The 27,729-nt window shown below is 37.5% G+C and overlaps 2 protein-coding genes across 7 annotated transcripts; one reads left to right on the top strand and one right to left on the bottom strand.

Moving 5' to 3' along the window:
* Positions 1–6,060: 6,060 nt before the first annotated feature.
* On the bottom strand, positions 6,061–12,459 carry LOC107549887 (CMP-N-acetylneuraminate-beta-galactosamide-alpha-2,3-sialyltransferase 1-like). 6 transcript variants are annotated; one of them, XM_016231071.1, is made up of 9 exons: positions 12,384–12,439; positions 10,737–10,812; positions 9,887–9,940; positions 9,637–9,775; positions 8,671–8,864; positions 8,421–8,600; positions 8,274–8,319; positions 8,039–8,158; positions 6,061–6,650 (listed from the first exon to the last, which is right to left on the bottom strand). In XM_016231071.1, the coding sequence occupies exons 1-9, from the start codon at positions 12,430–12,432 to the stop codon at positions 6,486–6,488; spliced, it is 1,023 nt and encodes a 340-aa protein (XP_016086557.1). In that variant the 5' UTR covers positions 12,433–12,439; the 3' UTR covers positions 6,061–6,485. The 6 variants fall into 6 exon arrangements, with proteins under 6 accessions (XP_016086557.1, XP_016086554.1, XP_016086558.1 ...); XM_016231068.1 differs by having other exon boundaries at positions 9,637–9,940; XM_016231072.1 differs by lacking the exon at positions 10,737–10,812 and having other exon boundaries at positions 9,637–9,940; positions 12,384–12,459.
* Positions 12,460–13,586: 1,127 nt separating this feature from the next.
* On the top strand, positions 13,587–21,638 carry LOC107549837 (CMP-N-acetylneuraminate-beta-galactosamide-alpha-2,3-sialyltransferase 1-like). Its single transcript, XM_016231008.1, has 6 exons — positions 13,587–13,673; positions 13,893–13,924; positions 14,206–14,385; positions 20,658–20,703; positions 20,886–21,005; positions 21,474–21,638. The coding sequence occupies exons 1-6, from the start codon at positions 13,587–13,589 to the stop codon at positions 21,636–21,638; spliced, it is 630 nt and encodes a 209-aa protein (XP_016086494.1).
* Positions 21,639–27,729: the final 6,091 nt, after the last annotated feature.

Here is a 27,729-nt window from a genome sequence, read left to right as displayed (position 1 = left end):
AGCTTTTTCAACAGTCTGGATCAAGTCTATCACTTTTCTGAGTTGCTGGCCCTTTACAGCAGGAATTCTTTCCAGTTCTTCGATAATTTCCATGGCGATTGTTACCTTGTTGCCATATCAATTTTCCAGCACTCTAAACACATCCTCAGCAGTGCTATAACTTGACAGCCTCCAGTCCTTAACAATTCTGTCATCCAAGCTATCCAGGAGCTGGATTTTCTTGATCTCTGCTGATCCAGTTGGTTCTCCTCGTTTCTGCAAACTTTCCCAATCCTTCTTCCAACAGAAGACATCTCTCCTGATACCACTAAATTTAGGCAAACTAGTTGGTTTTATCCTCACAACTGGTGTAATCAGCATAGTTTGGAGAGCTGTGTTTGGGTCTATAGGACTTGCAAATTGAGAACTTATTTCAGCATTACGTGCAGTAATAAACTCCCCGTTTCTTGAAACGAGTCCATTATTCCGTACTTTTAACTACCTTACTCAGCTCTCAAAGTCCTTTTTTGTTGTAGGAATTCATCGCTCCCAGCTGGATAGAGTTTTGACTAATCTGCTCACAAGCCTTTCCAAGTGAATTAGTTGAACTCCATATCCTTCATAATTGACATTAGCAACAGGTATTGAAGCAGAATGGTCACAAGCTTTCTCAGCTTCCTGGACTGCAACAGTCAATTCCTCTTGGCCATATCTCTGCCACAAGTTAATTTGGACAATTTTTCTTTGTCTCACAGTCACTAACAGTCTTCTCAATATCTGCTGCCTGCTGCATTTCAAGCTCCACTTTCTCATCACTCTTTGTGTTAGCTTCCAGCTCTGCAAACAATCCCATCGTATAGTCATCGTTTGCATCAAAAAGTGCCCCTTTACTAGAAGAGAGTTTCTGGAATTCCTTCCAGAGTTCAAATTCAATAATTTGACTTGACTCTCGAATGAGAAGGTTTGCTTGCTTGGTAAAACACATCTTTGCAGTGGTTCTCTCTCTCTTAAGTTGGTCCACTGTTTTTCCCAAGGCTTCTTCTGCCATCTTATTTCAAGTCAAATGATATGTTAAAAACATTTCTGCATCGCTCAGCCAGCTCTGGGGAAAGTTCAGCTAAAAACTCCTCTTGCTCTGCTGTTGGCACATTTACCTTCCTACTATTCTTTAGAGACTTTTCCTCACTGCCACTTGTGGATTATCTTCTTGGACAGAGAAAATAATGATGATCAGGTGCATTTTCTTTTTTGCAGTCTCTATTCTTGCACAAGAATATGTCTCTGCAATTGGTGTCACCCTCATGACATCCAAGGCACTTTTTACATGCCCCGATCCTTCTCAGAGCAGCTTTCTTTTCAGCTAGTTTTAACTCTTTAAACTTCTTACAGAAGAAAATCTTGACTTTATGATTTACAGCTTCACACACAGTACACCCACCATCAGAACCTTTCTTTACGGTTCTTGTAGATGCATGCCTCCTTTCAAATCTATTTTCTGTTTTATCTTGTCTTTCTACCTTGTCGGTAATTCTGAGCTGTTCGAGTTTCTCAAGAACGTCTTCCTGTTTCTTTAAAACTTCAAAAGGAGGTCAAAGTGATTCTCTGGAGTTACACCATTACCAGGGACAATCATGAAGATAAGCCAGTCCCTCTTTACAAATTCAGGCAGTTTACTCTCAATAGACTTGATTATGAGAGGGTTCTTAATTGCACCAGTGTTCCCAAGATCTGTCAGGTCAGATAGAGCTTTTTCAACAGTCTGGATCAAGTCTATCACTTTTCTGAGTTGCTGGCCCTTTACAGCAGGAATTCTTTCCAGTTCTTCGATAATTTCCATGGCGATTGTTACCTTGTTGCCATATCAATTTTCCAGCACTCTAAACACATCCTCAGCAGTGCTATAACTTGACAGCCTCCAGTCCTTAACAATTCTGTCATCCAAGCTATCCAGGAGCTGGATTTTCTTGATCTCTGCTGATCCAGTTGGTTCTCCTCGTTTCTGCAAACTTTCCCAATCCTTCTTCCAACAGAAGACATCTCTCCTGATACCACTAAATTTAGGCAAACTAGTTGGTTTTATCCTCACAACTGGTGTAATCAGCATAGTTTGGAGAGCTGTGTTTGGGTCTATAGGACTTGCAAATTGAGAACTTATTTCAGCATTACGTGCAGTAATAAACTCCCCGTTTCTTGAAACGAGTCCATTATTCCGTACTTTTAACTACCTTACTCAGCTCTCAAAGTCCTTTTTTGTTGTAGGAATTCATCGCTCCCAGCTGGATAGAGTTTTGACTGCTCTGCTCACGAGCCTTTCCAAGTGAATTAGTTGAACTCCATATCCTTCATAATTGACATTAGCAACAGGTATTGAAGCAGAATGGTCACAAGCTTTCTCAGCTTCCTGGACTGCAACAGTCAATTCCTCTTGGCCATATCTCTGCCACAAGTTAATTTGGACAATTTTTCTTTGTCTCACAGTCACTAACAGTCTTCTCAATATCTGCTGCCTGCTGCATTTCAAGCTCCACTTTCTCATCACTCTTTGTGTTAGCTTCCAGCTCTGCAAACAATCCCATCGTATAGTCATCGTTTGCATCAAAAAGTGCCCCTTTACTAGAAGAGAGTTTCTGGAATTCCTTCCAGAGTTCAAATTCAATAATTTGACTTGACTCTCGAATGAGAAGGTTTGCTTGCTTGGTAAAACACATCTTTGCAGTGGTTCTCTCTCTCTTAAGTTGGTCCACTGTTTTTCCCAAGGCTTCTTCTGCCATCTTATTTCAAGTCAAATGATATGTCGTCTTAAAACAGCTCAATTAATTCACGGATTACTTATTTTAACAATGTTGATTCTTGTCCTTTGCACCAGCTTTGTTTTCTGGACCATCAGAAGCCGTTAATCTTCTTATCCACAAGTGTGGTTATTAAGTGTCAAGTTATTTAGGGATTCTTCTCAGCCTCAATGTCTACCCAAACTTGAAAACGTCTTCAATCAACTTCAGAGGGTGAATGGAATAACTCAAAACATCTGATTCTTCATCATCAAAGCAATTTATTGAAAATCTTTCAGCAACATCTTGATCTTCCTTTGCTTATTTTCAGAATTTAATTCAGATGCATAGCTCAGATGCTTAGCTTAACCTATACAGAGAAAATATATAAATATATTAGTCACTCCACACAGTAATGCGGTCATTTAAGGATGTTTTAACTAATTTAAACTACAACCAATGCTACTCGAATACTCACAAATCACAAAGTACAGTACATAGCAGTTCAACAGCAACACTAAATCAAATGCATTTACTGCACATGGCCAGTTAGCATATTAGATGCTAAACCCGCTAACATTAACAACTTGCAAGACATTCACAATTGGTCTTTTAAACAGTCTGTAGTCACTAAGGAAATGAGTCTTGATCCTACCATTAGCATCTCAAAGTTGATGAACACATTGTGGCTTTTCCAAGCTGTCTTTGAACAAACTCAGCATGTGGTTTACTCCAAACGCAATGGCTACATCTGTGCATGCTTTCGCAATCTTTCTCCTTTGGTTTTATAACCAGTATCAACACCAACTTGGGTAGGAGAAGCACATTCACTTTGCCAAAAGAGATCCCTCTGCACACTGATAATCAAACAAGCACACCTGGGGCCCGTTTCAATAAGGAGGTTCAACCAACTCTGAATACACTTACCCTGAGATGGGAAACTCTGAATTTTCGGTTTCAGAACAGCTAAATTTACATCACTTTAAAATGGTACTCAAGAAAAGTACAACATTTTTAAACTACTCAAAAAAGTACAATTACTGATAAAAAACTACTTAATTACTGTAACGTGCGTATTTGTAATTCGTTACTTGACACCCCTGTAAATGAGGCCCCTGCTTTAGAAGAACGGTTCGTCTTGAAATCGACGAAAAATTTTATTTACATTTTATCATTTTGCAGACGCTTTTATCCACAGCGACCTCGTCTAACGACTTTGTCTAAGTGAAGTCTAACGCAGTACATGTAGCAAGGGTTTTTGACCTACATTACATATCTACACGATGACCTACATTACATTACGATGTAAAAACTTTAATGTCTAAATTCATCCGCGATGTTTTCGTCTATACTGGCAACTCCAAAGCTTTATTTATTTATTTATTGAATAGCCTGCATTTCATATGTTATCGCCAGGATGCACATCAGTGCTGTATCCATTATTATAAGGATGCAACAAGATTTATATGCAGATGTTGCACTGTAAATAGCTAATTAGTAAGATATACATCACTCTATTAGAGTTAGCCTAAATGTCTTTTTGATTGTATCCTTCATGTTTATTTAAATTTAATTGGGGATATTAGATTAATGTCGATCCATTTTGTTTATTTAGATTTTATATTATTTATATTTTTATATATTTATATATATATTTTTATTTTTATATGGTATAAAAAAAGTATGTCCGCATATTTTAGTAGGCCTATAACTATTTTTATTCTCTGTGATGTATAGCACAGAGAGAGTGAGAACGAAAAATAATATTTGATTCATGAACGAATTTTTGACAGAACTAGATCTAACTATCTTGACTAGACTATCAGAGGAAAATCAAACTAATAAAAAATAAACATAGCTTACATACCAAAACTACTTCATTCAAAACTACGCCATGGTTGCTTAAATAAAGTTTGAATACACTACTAGTTTAAAATCACAGTATAATATAATTTGTGTAAGCCTATGAAACACACCTAGGCCTATATCTCATAATACAGTTTAATTTACATTAAATACCAGCTTCAATGACAGCCCCACAGTAAATCCAATACTGTGCATGTTCGTATTGTACGTATTGGATCTGATCCAGCTACAGCGAGGACCTCTTGGCGTCCATCGCTAATTCTCTCATCAATTTTCATAAACACAGCGAGGGCCATTGTTTTCAGTGAATAATGCTTATTACTCAGTCTGTTTCTTATAGAAGACATTTAGCTCTTTAGCCTATACTTTTGTTTAAACAGACATTTATTAATCTCGTGGTTCTTGGAAAGCCCACTGTGAGTAACGTTAAAATCTCGTGATCAGCAGGTGGTAAATATTTATAATCAGATAAAAATGTATGCTGCACACCTCATTTACAGAAGAACATTCAACATATGCTGGAGTCCGAATGTGACAAATATAACAACATCTGACTGATAGTGACGTCTTTTGAATTTTATTGACCACCATAGGCCTAGTGTATTAGTGTGCTATAATGCCTTTAACTTTGTAATCGGGAAAAACAGCTGGAAGATGGTTATATAGCCCCCATAAAGTCTGTCAGTGTTTATGGGGGCTATATAGGGCATATATAAATATAGATAAATAGTTTGCTTGCAGTTTCTCACAAAGTCTTAAATATTCCCTTATTTTAGTTTGTTCGTAGAGGTTGGATTACTAGCCCAGGTTAAAGATTGCATTTGCTATAATTCATCTTTTTATTTTATATTGTTTTTATTTTTCACTCAGCCAAAACATTTAGACATTTTAGGTTCACCAAGGCAGGCACACCAGTTATGCAAATCCGGATTTTTTTTTTCTTCTTGACCATTTTCTATTCTTCAGTCATTCAAATGATAGAATACAGCAAAGCATACATGTGTAGACTCATTGTTTATGGAGGCGTTCTAAATCACCCACAGATGCTGTGCAATGAGGTACAGGGTTCAGAATACACATGGATACTATGGTAGTCACAATGATACAGAGACGCACACGTCACCGATCTTTTATGTTCAAGAGTTTTTGTGACAAATCAAAAAGGCTTTAAGTGCAACCTGACCAAAAAAAAGCAATGTAAATCATGTATGCAATAGGCATGGACTCATACATAATATATAACAGTGTAATTTAATACTTAAGACAATGCAAGGCAAAAAATTCTGCACTGACAAATAGTTATCAGAATGACATAAGTCATAATTGTTTCTTATATGGGACAAAGAAATAATGTTCATGGGGTGTGTTCATAGTATTCACATCAATTTTTAAATGCTCTTACTTCAATGTGAATAACCAAGACTTGACCTTTTCATATAAATACAGAAATATAATTTAAGTGTCATGTGAGAATATTTAGTCATGTGATAATTTGTGAAATTTCATAAGATTGCAGTTGATGTTTCATGTGAAATCTACTTTAATATTTAACGGTACACAATACTATTAAAAAGTATACATTTAAAACCGTTTTGTTTGTCAAAGCATTGTTTGCATACCATTCATTATTCAATCTTATGTATTTTTATTTCTTTCCCTCAGTATAATCGGTTGAATTTAATCTTAATTATTTCTAATTGTTCCACATTCCCCATTAACAAGAGCAATATGCTATTATAAATATAAGGTCTTATTTTTCTTGGTTAAATACAGGTGAATAAATACATAAATAATTCTGTTTTGAAAATGCAGGCTTATCAAAAGGTTTCATTAAAAGCCCGTGCCAGGGACACAATGAGAAAAAGGTTATCATTACCACCCTTTATGTATAGAAATCTTGTTTAACAATAGAAGCTCATTCATGGTCTTATTTTCAAAGTCTCCGCCGTGACTGCCTCTGCTAAAGTGAATCAAGCTTGTGTCAAAATAATGATGCCAGTTCCCGTCACTTTTAGCTCCAAACCCGAAAACATCGACCTATGTGAGAGACAGACAAATCAGTACATCAGTGCTTGAAATGCACTTTGGCTTAGATTAAATTAGACTTGTCACAGTCATGTTACTAATGACAAAGAGCAAACAAGTCATAACAGAGCTCATGGTAGCCTACTATGCAAATCCATTTACAAAGTAAACCTTAAACATTGATGGCACACACATACTGTATGACGTGGTCACTGTTCACTCATTGATGGTCTGTTGCATAATGCATATAAAGGCTGCATCTGAATAGTTATAATATGCACACCAAGTACACCAGCTTTCAAAAGTTTGGAGCCTGCAAGCAATAATTAATTTTCATATTTTTCAATCAGCATATTAGAATGTTTTGTGAAGGATCATGAGACACTAAAGACCGGAGTAATGATGAAAATTCAGCTTTGCATCAAAGGAATAAATAACATTTTTAAATGTATTCAAATAGAAAACAGCTATTTTAAAATGTAATGTCACAATATTACTGTTTTTACTGCATTTTTTTTATCAAATAAAATGCAAACCATTTACTATACCTTGTCTCTAAATGGCATTTAAAACCAAAACAAACTGTGGTTGGTCCTATTAATCAGTTCGTCTCTCAAGACTCGACTTAAAAGGGATCCTCCACCCCAAAACTAATTAATTTTCATATTTTTCAATCAGCATATTAGAATGTTTTGTGAAGGATCATGAGACACTAAAGACCGGAGTAATGATGAAAATTCAGCTTTGCATCAAAGGAATAAATAACATTTTTAAATGTATTCAAATAGAAAACAGCTATTTTAAAATGTAATGTCACAATATTACTGTTTTTACTGCATTTTTTTTATCAAATAAAATGCAAACCATTTACTATACCTCGTCTCTAAATGGCATTTAAAACCAAAACAAACTGTGGTTGGTCCTATTAATCAGTTAGTCTCTCAAGACTCGACTTAAAAGGGATCCTCCACCCCAAAACGAAAATTGTTATTAAATCACTTACCCCCATGTTGTTCCAAACCCGTAAAAGCTTTGTTCGTCTTCGGAACACAATTTAAGATATTTTGGATAAAAACCGGGAGGCTTGTGCCTGTCCCATTGACTGCCAAGTAAATTGCACGGTCATGGTCCAGAACAGTATGAAATACATCAGAACAGTCCATCTGCCATCAGTGGTTCAACCGTAACGTTATGAAGCGACGAGAATACTTTTTGTATGCGAGAAAAAAAAAAAAAAAACCTTTATTCAACCATTTGTCTCCTCTGTCTCTCTCCGCATCACCGTAGTGCCATTTTGGAGAATAACCACTGAACGCAAGCAGCGTACGCTCTGTGAAATGTCTGGCTCTGCGAGACAAATGTTAGAGGAATTGAAATAAGAGGCAAAAAAAAACTTCTACCTGATCACAGATGTGCAGAGCGAATATCAGTGTAATGAATCCAGTGGATGGGTATCTGCCATGTTTCTGCAGCCAGCTCTCGTAGACATATTTAATGAATTCAGGATGGATGATCATCACCTTAAAGACAAATCAAAACAATTATTGACTTAATCGTGCATATTTGTTGAGGAAAACTATGTAGATCAATATGTGAAAGTCAAAAGTTATATTGATTGATAGATATGATTCTCACCTTGTCTCTGTTAGCGTTTACTGTATGTCTCACTCTAATGTAAGTGCTGAAGAAACACAAAGATTCATTAAATTAAGAGGATTGCTGTAAAATGTCTGAAGGCCTGTTTCTCTTAAATCTGTGAGTGAATATTGATGATAATCTCACCGTGTGATGTGTTTAGTGGTGAAGGCACTGATGAGCCAGCGCATGTCTTTGATCTTAAAGGGCAGAAGAACCAGGTGGGTTGAGTTGTCTAAATCCACGGCGCTCTCAGGGTAGAGAATCCGGTGAGTGGTTTTAGACCCCACATCCTTCTCATAACCTTCTGTTGGACCCTTGTTTATCCTGAGCATGAAAATGCATTTTAACAATCATCTTTGGTCATATACATTGTCAAGACTTCAAAATAACTGACCTTATGACAAAGTCATGAAGATCTATGATAGGCCCATAATTGGATCTCAGGAGGTTCCCAGAGTTTCCCACCACAGCACAGGTTCTGCAGCGATCTGGACCGGCGTCTGAGTAGTGCTCTTCATCAGGAAAGACAGAAAACAATGTGTCCACCACATCTGTGTAGGTAACCTTATTGGTCTCAACTTGTAGACCCTATACAAATATTAAAACGTATGATCAGTTTGAGCCTTCAGAAGAGGATTCTGGGAAAACACATTTTAAAATGAAAACAATTTTAATGGCAATATTAGTTTAGCTAATAAAGTAGTCCACAAAATCTTAAATACATAGAAATACTACATTTGTTTCTGCCAAGATTAAAATCTTTGAGGTAAAATAATTACTTCGAAATTAACTTAATTTCTTTCCATTTTTATAATTTCCTTTAAGCACAGAAAACAAATATTACTGAAACGTTTTAGATCTTTTTAAGTTGTTGTATGCATTTCTGCTTCTAAGAAAATGTCATGAATATTATCTTAGTAGGAAGAACACGTTGGGGAAGAAAAATTAAATAAATTAAATAAAAAAAAAAGTTTGACAATCACAAATTCCCCTTCTGGAAAAATCATTGCCTTTATTCTTCACTGGAATCTTTTATATCGTTCTTTATTTCTAAAGAGTTTTGACATTTCATTAATCTAGCAAGATCTGGTAACAGTAATGTGTCGCGGCTTGCGTGCTTAGTTCCCTTTGCATTCTCGCAGCGCGCATACAGAAAATATACAAGAACTAATATCCATTTATGAGACAACGTGTGAATAGTCTGAACCATTTTAACAAGAGCTTTTTAATAAGAACCGAATGTGATCCTTAAATTAAAAACACACATTGGTTCCCATTATTACAAAATAAACACTTAAATATTAGTAATTATTAATACCATCGTCTACGTAGAGTGTTTGATTCGACTGAACTCACGTACCGTCCACCAGCTGTAGACGTCTGACCGTAACACGCCGTTTCTTCTGTTCAGCAGAAATGGAACAGTGGGGTTGAACCGCATGAAGAACCAATCAGTATCGTTCAGATCCGCGACACATTTATCACAAGCGCACAGACCTCTGCGGGTGGAAGCAACTGATGTTTTGAGGAAAGTATAGATCACCGCGTTTTGGAACAGCATAAAAAGAAAGATGATGCCAAATGTGAAGAGCGCTGTTATGTGCAAAGACCTCTGTTTAGTGAAAGGAACCATAATTTCAACTGGCTGACGAGGGTTTAGACTCCTACAATTGGAAAACATACAAAAGAGAGAGAGAGAGAGAGAGAGAAAAAGTGCCATTTATTATGTCGTTAATATTCCTACTACTACTACTAACATCATAACTTTGCTTGGTCTAAAACAAATGTCAAGGCAAGGTATAGCCTATTAAAGAGCTAAATGTCTGTGGCACCGAAGAACACGAAGAAACGCCAGCGGTGAAAAAGTGTTTGTTGCATATTAAATCCATAAGGACTGCGGTTTGTTCGTAATATTGCCCTTTAACATTATTCGTTTCTTTTGAATCAGCTTTAAAAATTTGGCAAACAAAACGCGAGAGATGGGTATTGCCAAAGTCAAGAACTGCTTTTCTGTGAGCGACTGCCCTATAGGCTACACTAGCTATAACATTAAAATGCATCTCTATTTACAACGAATAACAGTCTACAATAAGGTTACATTAGTTGACGTTGGTTAATGCATTAACATGAACTAAAAATGAGCAATACATTTGTTACAGTATTAATCTTTGTTAAAAAACACCTTTGTTTCTTCATGACTTGTGTTATAATTTGCCTAGACTAGAAACTATATACACTATAGTGATGTGTGACACTTCAGCTATAACAATCAAATTCATTTCTATTTACAACGAATAACAGTCTACAATAAGGTTACATTAGTTGACATTGGTTAATGCATTAACATGAACTAAAAATGAGCTATGAACTAACTCCGTTCCATTAAACAATTACTATCAACTATGCTTTAGAATGTTAATTTACATTAGTTAATATAAAAAGTTAAACTTTAAAACTTACCGGTTTGTTTGGAAATTGGAATATGGAACAATGGCAATAACCTTCAAGAATGTGTCAATCTGACAGATGTGTAAATCTGCTGATCAAGATATGAGGCATGAATCCGAGGAGGTGGTGTTTCTTAAGTTTCTGAAGTACACATCTCTTGATCACTCACTTCCTTGGCATATAAATGGTTTAACACGCAAAGTCATAAATAGTTCTCAGGTCGATTCTCAGGCCTAGCCATTGCCTTGTCTACTACTGGATTAATCAGTAGTAATTTACTCGCTACAGTAAAAATAGTGATATGCTATTGTGAAATACAACTTACTGTAGCCGTTTCCTATTTTAATATAATTTTAAAACTGAATTTATTCCTCGATAGCAAAGCTGAACTTTCAGCATCATTACTCCAGTCTTCAGTGTCACGTGATCCTTTGCTGTACAGGAAACATTTTAAGTGTTGAAAACAGTTTACAGTTATTTTCTGATTCTGACATCAGAGCACTTGACTTCAGCTCTTTGATACTTAGTTCTTATTTGTCCTACCAAAGACCAGCGTATATGATGAATGCTCAGGTACGTAATGCTCCTCACAAACTCTATTGTCTACACCTTTCACAATACATGGCTTTATACCAAAAGGGAGTGATTGTGGTGAAATGGTTGTTGATTGTTGCTGCAGAACCAGGAAGGTGGAAAAAAAAAATATCCTCCAGACACCTTTACAATCACAATCTGAATGACATGACCGGATGAGCAATCCTCTTTCTCTTTTGAAAGTTTAACCACATTATTTTCTCAAGATTTCTTCCTTAATCTCAGTGAGTTTGTCCCTGAAGGTTTCACATTACTGAAGTTTGCGTCAAAAATAATAAGCAATAGTTTGTACATTAGGCCTAACCTAACATTATTTTACAGAACACGCAGAATGTCTCACAGTGGCATGTTACTTCATATTGAAGCTATTTGGCCGATGTTAACTCGTGTTGAAATATTTTGAATTAAATGTATCCTTTATCTTATTAATAGAACGATCATTTTACCATAATGACTGCTCACTTTCTGTGGTTCACACTAACCTACTGTGATGCATTAAAGATTTATGTATTATTTACAAGTCAGGAACAATCCTTTGACTTTTTTTTTTTTTTAATCATGTGACATTTAACAAGTTATTTGCTTACACTTAACCTAGCACAATGGTTTCTGACCACCTAAACCTTTTCTATGTTAATCAAGTGGTCAAGGTTTAGCTGGTTAGCAAAGCCAGCTGGTTTTTAGACTAAATATTTTTGCAAGCAGTGTATATATTGGTAATATTTCTTTCCTGCAGATGTCTTAGGCCTACTACTGCTCAATTCGTTTTTGGAGGGCCCTTGAAAGCCAGAAATGGCATGAAACTGAACTAGTCAAAAAAGCGTTACTGAGGTAAAATGTGAATGTCAGCATACAACTCATTTCTGGAACTAGCGTTAACATGGTGGCAATGGTCCACAGTAAACTAACCAAGTGTACATCAAGTGAAAGTACCTCATCTGTTGTTTGGCAGCTGACATCCAGCAGATCTTTGAGCAATCATTTCACAATTACTCTTTTTCCATCTGTTCTACAGAAGTCTTCTGCCCTTTGTGTTGTGAATGTGTGCTGATATTATGTGCTTACCTGATTCCAGATCATTGTGAGCATTTGCATGGCTTGACAACTGATACATTTCTAGGTGTTTGGTCACACGTCTCCCTTAATACCAATCGCACCAATTTAATAATGATTGCAAGCAGCTGTTCATCTGGAGGTTGAGTATAAAGGGTTTGAGTCATTGCTTTTCCAAAAAAAAAAAACACACACACAAATTAAGATGTCAAATTAAGACATATTTAATATTTTGCTTTACTTCTAGGTCACAAATCAAATAAGTAACATTGTTTATGTGACTGTTATACAGGCAGTTTGAAGTTTTTCGTCTCAGCTCAAGATTCTCTTTGGATCATTCTCAAATTATAGTCAAGCATGATCTTCAGGCTTCATGTCAGGTCTAGCGCTTAGATCAGTAAAACAAAAAAAGCCAAAACAAAAAAAAGATTTCAATTTCATAGTGAGCAGTATGTGTGCATGTGTCCACTAGAGGGCAGTGTGAGCTTTTGTTGTCAAAGTCATTAAAAAGATCTGTGAGGATCTTTATTTCCTGCTTTTTTTATTGTGTGTGTATATATATATATAGAGAGAGAGAGAGAGCTGGTTCGTAACTGATGTAATCTGGATTATGTAATCAGATTCCAAAAATTAAGTACTTGTAATCAGATTAAATTACATTTTAAAATACTAGTTATTAGACTACAGTTACTTTTTTTATGGATTACATGATTACAAATTATTCATAATTTCTTGATTCTCCCTAATTTTAAATGTTCCTTTCTAAAATAGCCTACTGCTTATATACATTCAGAAAGTCTTCCAGTTTTGTGGACATTCACACAAAGATCAGTCATTAGTCTGGTGTCTTTTGGTCCTTCCTGTTTCCATTAGGTTCCCTGATTAGTTCATCATTTGTTTCCAGCTGTGTTTAGTTAATTATCCTCATTTCCCTGTGTACTTAAGTCCTAGTCTGTTCAGTTTGTGTTTGTCAGGTCTACGCGTGTTGGCTCAAATGCCCATTGTGGATTATCTTCTGTGTTTCTTGATTAAAGACTGTTAAACGTTTCCTCGTGACTCCAGCGTGTTCTCTCAACAGCGTGACAGAAGACCTGACCAACTACAGTTACCTCTGTGTGTTCTGTAAGCCTTCGTGAATGTTGCTGCTATCATAGCGGGGACCCAACACGTATCACTGAGAGCTGCTATCAGTTGTTTTTGGTTCACCTATAGGAGATGGAGAGTTTGGGCCCTGGCGGTGTGGCAGCGGCCGGAGGGCTCTCACAGGAGGAGGAGGACGAGCTGGGCCCACAGGCTTTCTTGGTTGGGGGGCCTGCCATTTAGTTAAGATTTTTAGATAAATTCCTCAATAGAGGACTCGTATTTTAGGTGGAATCAGTAGTTTGAAGTTAATGTCTTAATGATGGATATTTTTCTATAACAAATACACAGCTTTTCTCTTCACAAAATGTTAATTGTTGGATTGGAGTTGTGTGGATTATTATGATGGTTTTTATCAGCTGATTGGACTCATTCTTATAGCATGGCACCCATTCACTGAAGTGGATCCACTGGTGAGCAAGTGATGTAGTGCTACATTTCTCCATTTGTTCTGTTGAAGAAAGAAACTGCTCTACATCTTGGATGGTCTAAAGGAGAGTTAATTTCAGCAAGTTTTTATTTTGGGTGAACTACTCCTTTAACTGAATCTACAACCATAAAAAAAAACACTTTCATAATAGTGTCTCAGTACTATAAAATACCTCTGCCATGAGTCATGAGATCAGATTAGATGCCTCAACAGTTTTTCATTAGAATATCATGCACACCTCAAGCTCGTGTGTTTTTCTTTCAGGATAAATAAAGGCCTGACAGAAGGTTATGAGAAGGATGTGGGGTCAAAGATGACTCACTGGTTTCTGTATCCCGAGAGTGCCATGGACTTAAACAACTCCACCCATCTGGTGCTTTTTCCCTTTAAGATTCTGGACATGCAGTGGTTCATCAGTGCCTTCACCACTAAAAACATCACACAGTAAGAATTAAACACACATTTATGAACACAAGACTGTAAACTAGGTGATAACATTTAAAGGGGACATTGGATGCTAAATTCACTTTTACATGGTGTTTGAACATAAATGTGTGTTGGCAGTGTGTGTACACAACCACCCTACAATGATAAAAATCCACCCAGTGCTCTTTTTTTTAATTTTTTTTTAATCCCCACAAATCATAAGCACTTTTTCGGATCAAGCCATTCTCAGATTCTTGGCAGAGTGACGTCACACAGGCCAAGACCCCTCCCACGAGTGTTGATTGACACTAGTGTTTTATCACAGACCTGCCCTGAGTGAGCTTTCATCAGTCCACCATTGTTTCGACGCCGAAGCAGGTGTACACAAGAATGTCTCCTAAGCGATTTAGGTGTTTTGTTGTTGGTTGTATTAATGAATATAGCAGTTGTCATTTACTCCTGACATCTGAGCCACTGAAGACGCAGTGGATTACTTTTGTTTTTGAAGGCAGTGCGATACCTAAAAGCGTTTGTTTGCGCATATCATTTTCACAGAGGAGGTGGTGTTTCTTAAGTACACATCTCTTGATCACTCACTTCCTTGGCATATAAATGGTTTAACATGCAAAGTCATAAATAATTCTCAGGTTGATTCTCAGGCCTAACCATTGCCTTGTCTCCATTGACAGACGAGGATTAATCAGTAGTAATTTACTCGCTACAGTAAAAATAGTGATATGCTATTGTGAAATACAACTTACTGTAGCTGTTTTCTATTTTAATATCATTTTAAAACTTAATTTATTCCTCGATAGCAAAGCTTAATTTTCAGCATCATTACTCCAGTCTTCAGTGTCACATGATCCTTTGCTGTACAGGAAACATTTTAAGTGTTGAAAACTGACATCAGAGCACTTGACTTCAGCTCTTTGATACTTAGTTCTTATTTGTCCTACCAAAGACCAGCGTATATGATGAATGCTCAGGTACGTAATGCTCCTCACAAACTCTATTGTCTACACCTTTCACAATACATGGCTTTATACCAAAAGGAAGTGATTGTGGTGAAATGGTTGTTGATTGTTGCTGCAGAACCAGGAAGGTGGAAAAAAATATCCTCCAGACACACCTTTACAATCACAATCTGAATGACATGACCGGATGTGAGCAATCCTCTTTCTCTTTTGAAAGTTTAACCACATTATTTTCTCAAGATTTCTTCCTTAATCTCAGTGAGTTTGTCCCTGAAGGTTTCACATTACTGAAGTTTGCGTCAAAAATAATAAGCAATAGTTTGTACATTAGGCCTAACCTAACATTATTTTACAGAACACGCAGAATGTCTCACAGTGGCATGTTACTTCATATTGAAGCTATTTGGCCGATGTTAACTCGTGTTGAAATATTTTGAATTAAATGTATCCTTTATCTTATTAATAGAACGATCATTTTACCATAATGACTGCTCACTTTCTGTGGTTCACACTAACCTACTGTGATGCATTAAAGATTTATGTATTATTTACAAGTCAGGAACAATCCTTTGACTTTTTTTTTTTTTTAATCATGTGACATTTAACAAGTTATTTGCTTACACTTAACATAGCACAATGGTTTCTGACCACCTAAACCTTTTCTATGTTAATCAAGTGGTCAAGGTTTAGCTGGTTAGCAAAGCCAGCTGGTTTTTAGACTAAATATTTTTGCAAGCAGTGTATATATTGGTAATATTTCTTTATTGCAGATGTCTTAGGCCTACTACTGCTCAATTCGTTTTTGGAGGGCCCTTGAAAGCCAGAAATGGCATGAAACTGAACTAGTCGAAAAAGCGTTACTAAGGTAAATGTGAATGTCAGCATACAACTCATTTCTGGAACTAGCGTTAACATGGTGGCAATGGTCCACAGTAAACTAACCAAGTGTACATCAAGTGAAAGTACCTCATCTGTTGTTTGGCAGCTGACATCCAGCAGATCTTTGAGCAATAATTTCACAATTACTCTTTTTCCATCTGTTCTACAGAAGTCTTCTGCCCTTTGTGTTGTGAATGTGTGCTGATATTATGTGCTTACCTGATTCCAGGTCATTGTGAGCATTTGCATGGCTTGACAACTGATACATTTCTAGGTGTTTGGTCACACGTCTCCCTTAATACCAATCGCACCAATTTAATAATGATTGCAAGCAGCTGTTCATCTGGAGGTTGAGTATAAAGGGTTTGAGTCATTGCTTTTCCAAAAAAAAAAACACACACACAAATTAAGATGTCAAATTAAGACATATTTAATATTGTGCTTTACTTCTAGGTCACAAATCAAATAAGTAACATTGTTTATGTGACTGTTATACAGGCAGTTTGAAGTTTTTCGTCCCAGCTCAAGATTCTCTTTGGATCATTCTCAAATTATAGTCAAGCATGATCTTCAGGCTTCATGTCAGGGGTGTATTCCAGAAAGCACGGTTAACTTACCGTCATCTAAACCCTGAACTTTCGGTTGATTAACCCCAAACCTTGCCTACTCGAGGTATGTGGTTCCAAAAACGTGTCCGGGAGTAAGTTCATTCAACTCTGAGTATGTTCCTGGTTAAGACTCAAGAAGACATTCTCAACAGAGTGACGAATCGACGAGTCGCTATGGAAACGGATGCTAAGAAAAAGCCTGATCTACCTAAAAGCGTTTGTTTGTTCCACAAACGAATGCGGCTAAAGTTAACAGTCTCACACCTTGTCTACACCGGATGCGAGAGGAGCGACGCAACAAAATACTGCAGTGCACTGTGATGTTGTCTAAACTGGATGCGGTGCGACACGACAAATCCCTGACATTAAACTGCTACTTCATTCTATTTATGACGTACTGACACAAAGTTCAGCAACGGTCACTTTGTCGCGTCCACTACACTACATTAAGGTTGCCTTTGTAGAGGGTTTATAAAGGGGTTTGTTAAAGACTAAGTCATTTACAAATGAATTTTAAATCATTTGAGTAGTTATAACTGCATGAATAAGAATGGTGACTTTAACGGAAGATAGGGGCTGGGTGAGCAGTAGCTCATTAGCATTTAAAGGGACATGCACGGAAACGGGTCACTGTGAACAGATCTATTTTTGACAAGGTAAACAGGGTGTTGTTTTACCCTACCATTGAGAAATTTTAACCAAAGTATGTTAGACTTTTCATGAAGACCCTAAGGAATCATACTGTACCAACTTGTGCAAAATGGGCATCCGATGTCCCCTTTAATATATCACACACAAGAATGTACATACAGTTAAACATCCTGTAATACACCAAAAAAACTAAAAACAAAAACTGTAAAACTATCTATTAATTATATGCATTTTAAAAATAATGTATTTCCTTAATATAGGTACAAATATTTTATACATGATTGTGAATAAACATTAATAAAATGTTTAATTAAAGGGGTCATATGATGCGATTTAATTTTTTCCTTTATTTCTCTGATCACAAATGCAGACAGGGTTTTATGTTTATGCGGCGCGATGCAACGCAACGCGTAAAAAGACTGTATAAGTCATTATAATCAGTAATTATGTCCCCACTGGATGCAACAAATGCCTCGTTTGTAATGGGTTTTAATGTTTTTGTCTCGTCGCTCCGGCCGAACACGGCATCAACAGTATGTGAGGGGCGTAACATTTCCGTCTCACGCTTGAGGTATTCGGCCAATCAGAACGCACTGGATAGCTGGCCAATCACAGCACACCTCGCTTTTTCAAACCGATGAGCTTTGTAAAAATTGACGTGTTTCAAAAAGTCGGGGCAGAGAGGAGAAACAATAATGTACAGTATGTGGAAAATAATGTGTTTTTTTTACTTTAAACCGCATAAACACATTCCATTACACCAAATACACCAAATAATGTTCTTTTTAGCAGCATCATATGACCCCTTTAATAAACAAGTCAAAACAAACAAGCAAAAAACAAGATTTGAAAACACAAAGCATCAAGAAACTGAACACCAGCTTACAGCTAGGGAATAAAACACGCAGGAGACCCAACCAACACCAACAGAAATACAAGGCTAATAATTTAAGGAATAATGAGGGAAACAAGGGTTGCTTCTCAATGTCCCTCCTCGTTTCCTCACTCCTCCGTCCTCCATCCTATGACCCAGAAACCAATTGAGCTCAGGCATCTTGCAGGACATCTCAATTCTCTAATTATGATGAGGTGAGGATCGAGGAGTGAGGAGGCTTCCTGGGGAGTCATGAGCAAGGATACTGTTAGAAAACACTCTCTGTCTTGTTAAGAGAATGTTCCAGATGTCTCACCCCTCCTTTTTTTCTCTCTCAGTCTTCTATATATACAACGCATTCTCTCTGAATCCTCCCTTCTGTATCCATCTCTCTCTCTCTTGATATTATGTTTTAAATATGTCTTACTTATATGCGAAGTATGCATGCTTAAATGTATACATTAGCTTCTCTTGGTTCAAATGTCCCAAATAAGGACATGATAGCTAGGAATGAGGTTCGTGATGAAACTCTGAAGACAGTTCAGCATTCTTCGCAAAAGTCTATTCCTAATATGTCCATGTTTTTCTGTACATGTGGCCATTTTATATAAACACATGTTCTTGGCCAAAGATCCTACGTGTATGTTATTCATATCCTCATTGGTTAAGAGGGTGAAACTCCCCTCGACATATGCCTATATAATATCTGTATTTCTATGAATAAATTGAAGTATTGAGGATACATTTGACTGTGTGTCTTCTTACTTCCCGGCCGTCTACACTTTAAGTAACTGAGAATTCTTCAAGGTGGCAAAGAGAATTACAGAGGGACTAAATTGTTATTCTTTATTAACAGATACCTATGCTGAAGTGTTTTTCTGCAAAAAACTGATATGCATATAAATCTACCCGGTCACATGGCAAATACGTACCTGAGGGCACATTTTTGCAAGACGCGAAATACTTAGCAATAAGTACATATCACTGTAGTTTCCCAAAAAAATGAACACTAGAGGCAGTAAAACTCCAACACCTTTTAAATTATTTTCACACAGAGTATGATTTACAGAGTTTCGATTAATAAAGCGAAATTTTCGCACAATTACTTGAAGAGTATTATGTTGTGACTTCAACACATTTTTAATATGCTGGGAGATTTGAAAACTGATGCTTTTGATTGTTAGCACCGCACATATCCAGCTTCACATCAATGGGTTTTCATAGACGATAGGTTTGTTCGGTAGCTCACGGAGTACGGAGTTGTACTTGAGAGGTGAGGAGCTACGGTTTGAATCCCGTGTAACTACGGTTCAACAAAACAGTTAAAATCTGCATATAATGAAGTTAAAATGGCACAGTTGCATAAAAAAAAAGGGGTTTTATATCAGTTTTGCATTTGTTAACACTATCGGGTAGGTTTAGGGTTGGGTTTGGTGTAGGGCATATTTCCAACACGACAGAGCATTAACTTTTAGCGACAGTCCCCGGATATTTGAATTCTGAACCGCCGCAATACATACCTGAAGCAACGTAATAAAAACACAGCAATACGTACCTATATCAACGTAATAAAAACGTGCCAGGGTTGACGTATTGAACCCGTGTTTTAGCGCCACTCAGTGGACATTTCTCTTTGAAACTGCGGCGAAACGTGCAGTAAGGTACGTAAAAACGGTGTTGCAGAAATGTATGCAGAGGTACGTATTTTTATGAGACTGGGTTGATATAAATTATCCTCCCCCCTTCTCATCTGTAGGAATAATTTACATTTATATTTTACCTTTGCAGTTTAAATAAACCATACATGTCGTATATTTAATCAGGGCATCTTGCTTTATTAATATTTATTATGAAAACCTTAAATAACGAACTTTAACAACATAAGGGCAGATCCCTTTAGCGCAGCTGATGATGCTTTTAAGTGACGCTTGAGTGGTCAAAAATATTCCAATGTTCATTCTTTGATTCCTCCGTCCTCATTTCCTTTCCTTGCATCCTTCCCTCGTATCCTAAATGGGGTGGAGCTAAGACGTGAGGAAAGGAAACGAGGATGCACAAATAAGAAATGAGAAGCACCCAAGGAACACCTGGAGACAATCAAGGAACTAATAAACAATGAAACTACTGACTACAAGACTAGAAAACATGAAAGACCAAAACGTCAGCATAAAAGACTCAAACAGGGAACGTGACTAAAGATCAGCAGTAAAAATCTACAATGAAATTTCAGTAACATTTTTTATTAAAACTAACAACTTTTTTTAATCTGATTTTTGATCTGAATTTATTTGTTTGTTTACTCAGAACATACGTACAAGTGCCATCTACAATCAAAGCAAATAAGGTCAAGGTAAATAACACAAATCTTCTCATGAAATCAACCACTCAGTCAAATAACAGATGTTAATTTGCTTTGATTTGCATGGCTTACTGATATTACCTGATTGAAATCTTGATACTGTAGACTCAAGACATGATATTATAAATGCATGTTTTATAAATGTCCTGTTTTAATTTTGTCATTGTTTTCAGGTGATGATCCTCCACCCAGAATTCATAAGATACGTCTATGATAACTGGGCAGAAGGGCATGGCAGATATCCATCCACTGGTTTCTTAACACTGATGTTCGCTCTTCACATCTGTGATGAGGTAAAACTCCCATTCGCAGTTGTGGCGTTGCATTGGCGTCATCTTTGAGGGAGTGCCAGGCTTTACAGGGATTTAAAGGAGTCAGAATAGAGCCCCAGGGTGACAGCAAATATTTGATTGTGGGTTTTAGCATGAATAAGAGTCCAGGCTGTTTACACAAAAACAAAAGGCCTTTCAGGAAAGTGTTAGCAATGAAACAAGAGGAGCTGAATCATATCCTAGTGCCATATCCTAAATCTTTCAGCAATACCATCCTCAATATTGCTTAATGAAAGAGAAAAAATAAACTGAATTTAATATTATTTTTGGAGGAATCATTTTCTCACATTTGTTTTTTTTAAGAGGGCTTTTATTTTTGCATGTTTTCTTGACTAATAATAGATTTAAAAAAAATGTATATCTTGAATAAGACTTTTCTTCACAATGACAAAGAAACTAATAATGCATGGATAACTCTTTCTCTTACAGGTGAATATATTTGGGTTTGGAGCTACGAGTGATGGAAACTGGCATCATTATTTTGATAAAACATTGACTTATGAGATCGGCGTTCATGGTGGAAAATTAGAAAGTGAAACAATTAATCGACTCGAACAGGAAAACAAGATTTTGATTCACAAGGGTTGGACATGAAGCAAAAACACTCTTAAGTACTGCACAATATTGCATTGCATTGCAATATCGAATATTTAATTTTGCAGATTTGTGCAGCAAAGACTTTCAGTTGAGATTCCTATCAAGAGATCAACTTTAGTGAATTTTCATTTGAGCTCCACTTGCAGCACCAAATGAAATTATGCCATGGATATATATTTAATTTAATTTAAATGTGAAGCTTAAAATGTATTGCCACTTCATATAATAATTATATGAATGTATTAGATGAATTATAAACAACTATATATAATGTAAATATAATAAGTAGCCGCAAAAGTTTGGCAATTTTGTCTCTAAAATTCTTTGACTGTAAACTGCTTTAATTTGGAGTGAGAGATGCTGGGGAGTGGCTTCATTGCATCAGATATGTCACTTTGCTCACAGCTGATTGGTCCAGTTTGGGTTTGCGATCTCTAAACCAGAATAAAACCTGTTCTGGAGCAGGGTAGCTGTGTAGCGTAAATTACCATGATGGCAAAACCTGCTCCAAGGCAGAGGCAAAAGTGTAATCCACAAAACAGGCAATGGTCAGGGGTAGGCAGCAAACAATCACACACAAAAAAAACAAGGTAACAGTCCAGGGTCAAAGGCGAAACTAGGAACACAGAAAGAAACACGAAAACTAGGAATAAAGCTACAAATATTCAATACTCACCCTACGTTCCATTCGGAAGGGCTCATCCCTATGCCCTAATCTCTTCAAAGGGTTTACCCTCCGGAGTGAGAGCGTTGAAGGGTGTAGGGGACCAAACAACTGTTTCTTGAAGTGCCCTTCTGCCTCATCATCACATGCCCACACGGAGGCACCGTCATCATGCAAAGAATCTGTGCAAAGGATCATGGTAGCCCGAAAGTGTCCATCAGTTGTACCCTTCGAAATCCTTCATTCTGAAGGGCCCTTTGAAGTGGCCAGTTTTGAGCACTTCTGTTTGGAATGACCCTTCAATATGGCAGCCATGATTGTTTTCACTCTGATGTGCCCTTCAGAGGGTGATATATCCCGTTTGGAACGCACCGTACATGTGTGTCTGTGTGAGTGCAACCTTTATAGTCCTCCTGACAGGAAATGGTAGGAGTCCGAGATTGGTTCCTAGGCAGAGGGTTATGGGAAATGGAGTCCGGGGTAAGCCGTAAAGGTAAAGGGTGAAGTGCCCTCTAGCAGAATGGATGGGCACTCCAGCTGGTAATTGTAACACATACAGTGGGGCAAAAAAGTATTTAGTCAGCCACCAATTGTGCAAGTTCTCCCACTTAAAAAGATGAGAGAGGCCTGTAATTTTCATCATACGTATACCTCAACTATGAGAGACAAAATGAGAAAAAAAAATCCCGAAAATCACATTGTAGGATTTTTAAAGAATTTATTTGCAAATTATGGTGGAAAATAAGTATTTGGTCAATAACAAAATTTCATCTCAATACTTTGTTATATACCCTTTGTTGGCAATGACAGAGGTCCACTCCAGGACCTTGAAATTCTTCTTACGAAGCCACTCCTTCGTTGCCCGGGTGGTGTGTTTGGGATCATTGTCATGCTGAAAGACCCAGCCACGTTTCATCTTCAGTGCCCTTGCTGATGGAAGGAGGTTTTCACTCAAAATCTCACGATACATGGCCCCATTCATTCTTTTGTTTACACGGATCAGTCGTCCTGGTCCCTTTGCAGAAAAACAGCCCCAAAGCATGATGTTTCCACCCCCATGCTTCACAGTAGGTATGGTGTTCTTTGGATGCAACTCATCATTCTTTCTCCTCCAACCACGACAAGTTGAGTTTTTACCAAAGAGTTCTATTTTGGTTTCATCTGACCATATGACATTCTCCCAATCCTCTTCTGGATCATTCAAATGCTCTCTAGCAAACTTCAGACGGGTCTGGACATGTACTGGCTTAAGCAGGGGGACACGTCTGGCACTGCAGGATTTGAGTCCCTGGCGGTGCAGTGTGTTACTGATGGTAGCCTTTGTTACTTTGGTCCCAGCTCTCTGCAGGTCATTCACTAGGTCCCCCCGTGTGGTTCTGGGATTTTTGCTCACAGTTCTTGTGATCGTTTTGACCCCACGGGGTGAGATCTTGCGTGGAGCCCCAGATCGAGGGAGATTATCAGTGGTCTTGTGTGTCTTCCATTTTCTAATAATTGCTCCCACAGTTGATTTTTTCACACCAAGCTGCTTACCTATTGCAGATTCAGTCTTCCCAGCCTGGTGCAGGTCTACAATTTTGTTTCTGGTGTCCTTTGACAGCTCTTTGGTCTTGGCCATGGTGGAGTTTGGAGTGTGACTGTTTGAGGTTGTGGACAGGTGTCTTTTATACTGATAACGAGTTCAAACAGATGCCATAAATACAGGTAACCAGTGGAGGACAGAGGAGCCTCTTAAAGAAGAAGTTACAGGTCTGTGAGAGCCAGAAATCTTGCTTGTTTGTAGGTGACCAAATACTTATTTTACCGAGGAATTTACCAATTAATTCTTTAAAAATCCTACAATGTGATTTTCTGGATTTTTTTTCTCATTTTGTCTCTCATAGTTGAGGTATACCTATGATGAAAATTACAGGCCTCTCTCATATTTTTAAGTGGGAGAACTTGCACAATTGGTGGCTGACTAAATACTTTTTTGCCCCACTGTACTATGTACAGACAAGCAGATATGAGCCCATAATACGAACACAACGCATTTAATTAAACATTAAAGGTTTTCCTTATGGGATGAAAATGCTTAACGTGCAATTACATGCGTTGTGTTCTTATTCTGGGCTCATATGCTTGTCTGTAAATAGTATTCTTTATTAATAATGGGCCTCATTCATGAAACTTGCATAAATATATGAGTAAATTCTGAGTAATTTGCGTGTAAAACAGACCTTCCCAAAAACTCTCCTCTGGATTCACAAACGCTTCGTAAACTTCCGATTTGATAGTTAAACATGTGTATGTTAATGAATTCCAATCATTCGTAAATAGGGCTCTCGTGCACGCTCATTCACAATTAGCATTGTGAATTACAATGAATTACAGCTACGCAAATGTTGTGTCCAGGAACGCAGTGGAAAATTCTGGCCTACTTTCTCAGGTTTTGCTCCAGTATATTGCATAAATGCAAAAAAGACTAATAGGCCATATGCCTAACAATAAATATTCAATAATGTGTGTCCACCAAAGAGTTTTTAGCCTGCTGAAAAAATGTCAGGCGTTTTTCTTAAAATGACCAGCTGGTGGCAGAGAGTTTTTCCAGCTGACTGAAACGCTTTAGTTGTTATGATTTGCAATATCCACGGTGGCAACGTATTATAGTATCTCATTTTTAGAGGGGTCATATGATGTTGCTAAAAAGAACATTATTTGGTGTAATGAAATGTTTATGCTGTTTAAGGTTCAAAAAACATTATTTTCCACATACTGTACATTTATTGTTTCACCTCTATGCCCCGCCTTTCTGAAACGCTGCGATTTTTACAAAGCTCATCGGTCTGAAAAGCGAGGTGTGCTCTAATTGGCCAGCTATCTAGTGCAATGTCATTGGCCGAATACCTCAAGCGTGAGACGGAAATGTTACGCCCCTTACCATACTGTGACGCCGTGTCCCGGAGCGACGAGACAAAACCAATAAAACCCATTATAAACAAGGCATTTGTTGCATCCAGTGGGGACATAATTACGGATTATAATGACTTATACTGTCTTTTTACACGTTGCGTTGCATCGCGCCGCATAAACATAAAACCATGTCTGCATTTGTGATCGGAGAAATTACAAACAACAAGCGCTACTCTACACTGCTCAAAACTCTCGTTTAAATCGTCAGTGGCAAATCCTTTAAATATGAAAATGTACTTGCAGACTGTGAGTCAGAACAGCCGGCATTGTAGTCTACTCTCCCAGGATCAGGAAACAGTCCTCCATAAAATGCGCTGCACACATCTGAATATTTGGGTTGAACTGTTCTGGAACAGTGTTGTAGATACGACTTAACCACTGATTTCTAGTCGTGTCCTCTTTTGGGAGGCCAAACAAAGTACAAAGCGTCTCCTGAACATGTGGGGGGGGGGGTTTAAACGAGGCATTTTAGGGGGGCGTGGACCAGTCTTAACTTCTATAAAGAATATCTCTTTGGGTTTGAGACTTTAGTCTTTGCAACTTTAGGAATCTTATCTATTCACGAACAGCTTGTGACACTCCAAAGAGAAAGGAAAACTTTAAATCGCATCATATGACCCCTTTAAGAATTTTACTAAATATAAAAAAGCAGTAACCAGTAATATTGACTTCTCCATTGTTGTAGGCAGTTGGGTGGCTGGTTGCTATTTGTCCCACCCATCCTCTATTTACAGCTGGGTAAATAGTGACAGTGACTAGCGCTGCATTTTACAGTTATATATTGGCAGTAATTATTATGGCAGTGCATCAAAATTCAGTCTCATCAGTTTGCCAAAAAGAACACAGAACGTTTTACACACCATTTACACATGGTAGGGAGCAGGTGTACATTTCAACATTTTGAAAATACGAACGTTTTCCTGAATTCGACAGTTTATGTCAGAAAGGCTTTACGAACGATTTACACAAATTCGTTCTGCTCGTGTTTCATGAATGAGGCCCATTGTGTTTATAGAGTTTGGTCTTTTAAAAACACCTTTTTTTTAGTGCATTAAGCAATGTTAAGAGTTTTCAATATAACGGTTTTCTATGGGAGAAAACTCTTAACACGTAATTAAACGCGTTGCGTTATTCTGGACTTTTTTCATGTTAAGCGTTTTAGAATGTCTCTTATTTACATACATAAACATAGAGGGAAGATATCCATCTTATTTTACAAGAAGTTATGTTCTGTGAATGTGTGAAAGTGCAGTAAAGGGTCAAATTACTTGCACTACTAAGCATACACTGTGTTTATTATATTTAAGCAATATGATAACAAAATAGCAGTTTGCAATATAAAGCAACATGACAGACTCCTTTAGTACAGGTAAAATAACTGGAAGGAACAAACCAACAAGGCTTTAGAAGATGTTAAATACTGTACAAGAGTCACACTGGACAATTATGTTTCCACTGTATGGAAAAGAACAGATTGGAGGTCATGTCGTTTTTTAACAGAATGTGAACTATCCCAAAAAGAAGCATTTCAAATATGCAAAAGTCCAATTCAACGGTGATTCCTTTAACTGTAGCACATGCCAGCTACAGGTTTCTTGCCCACAGCACATTCACATTCTAAGTAAGTTGCAATGCATTGATCTTTTCTTGTTTATGCCAAGCAGAATTTTTGTTTTGCAACATTTTTATGAAGCCGGGAATCATTTTTTAAGTGCTTTACAACTTTACCATTTTACACAGGCTCTGGCAAGATGAAGGATGTTTTAAATGAGCATGTAATAAAACATTGTATTTATGTCGGTGTTTCCTTCTTGTCTCATGCAGGATCAGGCAGGCATACAGCATGAAAAAAAAAACATTTGATTCTTGTTAAAGGGGTGGTTGACTGTTTTTTTTCTATGCTTGATTGTGTTTATGGGGTGCAGTGTAACATGTGTTAATGCTTCGTTTTTAGATAAAAGCATTATTTTTCACATAACTTACCTTTATTCCACACACCGCTCTGTCCTTTCTTCTATAAACGTGCTGATCATTTCCTGCTTTTATGAAGCCCCTCCCTCAGAAATACGCAATGGGCTCAGATTGGTTAGCTTATACTCTTATACTCTAATCTTATACTCAGAAAACAGCCTTCGCAGTCTTTGGGAAGAAGACCTCAAAGAACAGTGACTGGTTTGAAGCCAAGTCCAGAGAGATGACCCCGGTTATTAAAGCAAAACGTGATGCCCTTGCTAAATACAAGCGCTCACCAAGTGTAAAATCCCTCCAAGCACTCAGAGTTGCCAGGAGCAAAGTTCAGCAGACAGTAAGAAGATGAGCCAATGAATATTGGCAACAGCCCAGTGATGACATACAGGCTACAGGCAATATCAGAGGAATGTACGAGGGCATCAAAAGAGCTTTAGGTCCAAATCAGAGTAAAACTGCCCCCCCCCCCCCCCCCCCCACCCACCATTGGGGACATTTTTGCAG

The sequence above is a fragment of the Sinocyclocheilus grahami genome, unplaced genomic scaffold (genome assembly GCF_001515645.1).
Source record: "Sinocyclocheilus grahami isolate Dianchi unplaced genomic scaffold, SAMN03320097.WGS_v1.1 scaffold382.1, whole genome shotgun sequence".
Classification (NCBI taxonomy): Eukaryota; Metazoa; Chordata; class Actinopteri; order Cypriniformes; family Cyprinidae; genus Sinocyclocheilus; species Sinocyclocheilus grahami.
The sequence above is the reverse complement of the archived record's forward strand: the minus strand, read 5'-3'. Positions and strand labels throughout refer to the sequence as shown.

Bases quoted from the DNA above. Each gene is read 5' to 3' on its own strand.
- LOC107549887 (XM_016231068.1), bottom strand. From the start codon at position 12,432: ATGTATCAGTTGTCAAGCCATGCAAATGCTCACAATGATCTGGAATCA. The intron at 9,941-10,736 runs GTAAGTTTTAAA...TTCCAATTGTAG, and splicing joins TCCAATTTCCAAACAAACCG to GAGTCTAAACCCTCGTCAGC. The intron at 8,159-8,273 runs GTGAGAATCATA...TTTGTCTTTAAG, and splicing joins TAAACGCTAACAGAGACAAG to GTGATGATCATCCATCCTGA.
- LOC107549837 (XM_016231008.1), top strand. From the start codon at position 13,587: ATGGAGAGTTTGGGCCCTGGCGGTGTGGCAGCGGCCGGAGGGCTCTCA. The intron at 14,386-20,657 runs GTAAGAATTAAA...TTGTTTACTCAG, and splicing joins ACCACTAAAAACATCACACA to AACATACGTACAAGTGCCAT. The intron at 20,704-20,885 runs GTAAATAACACA...CATTGTTTTCAG, and splicing joins TCAAAGCAAATAAGGTCAAG to GTGATGATCCTCCACCCAGA.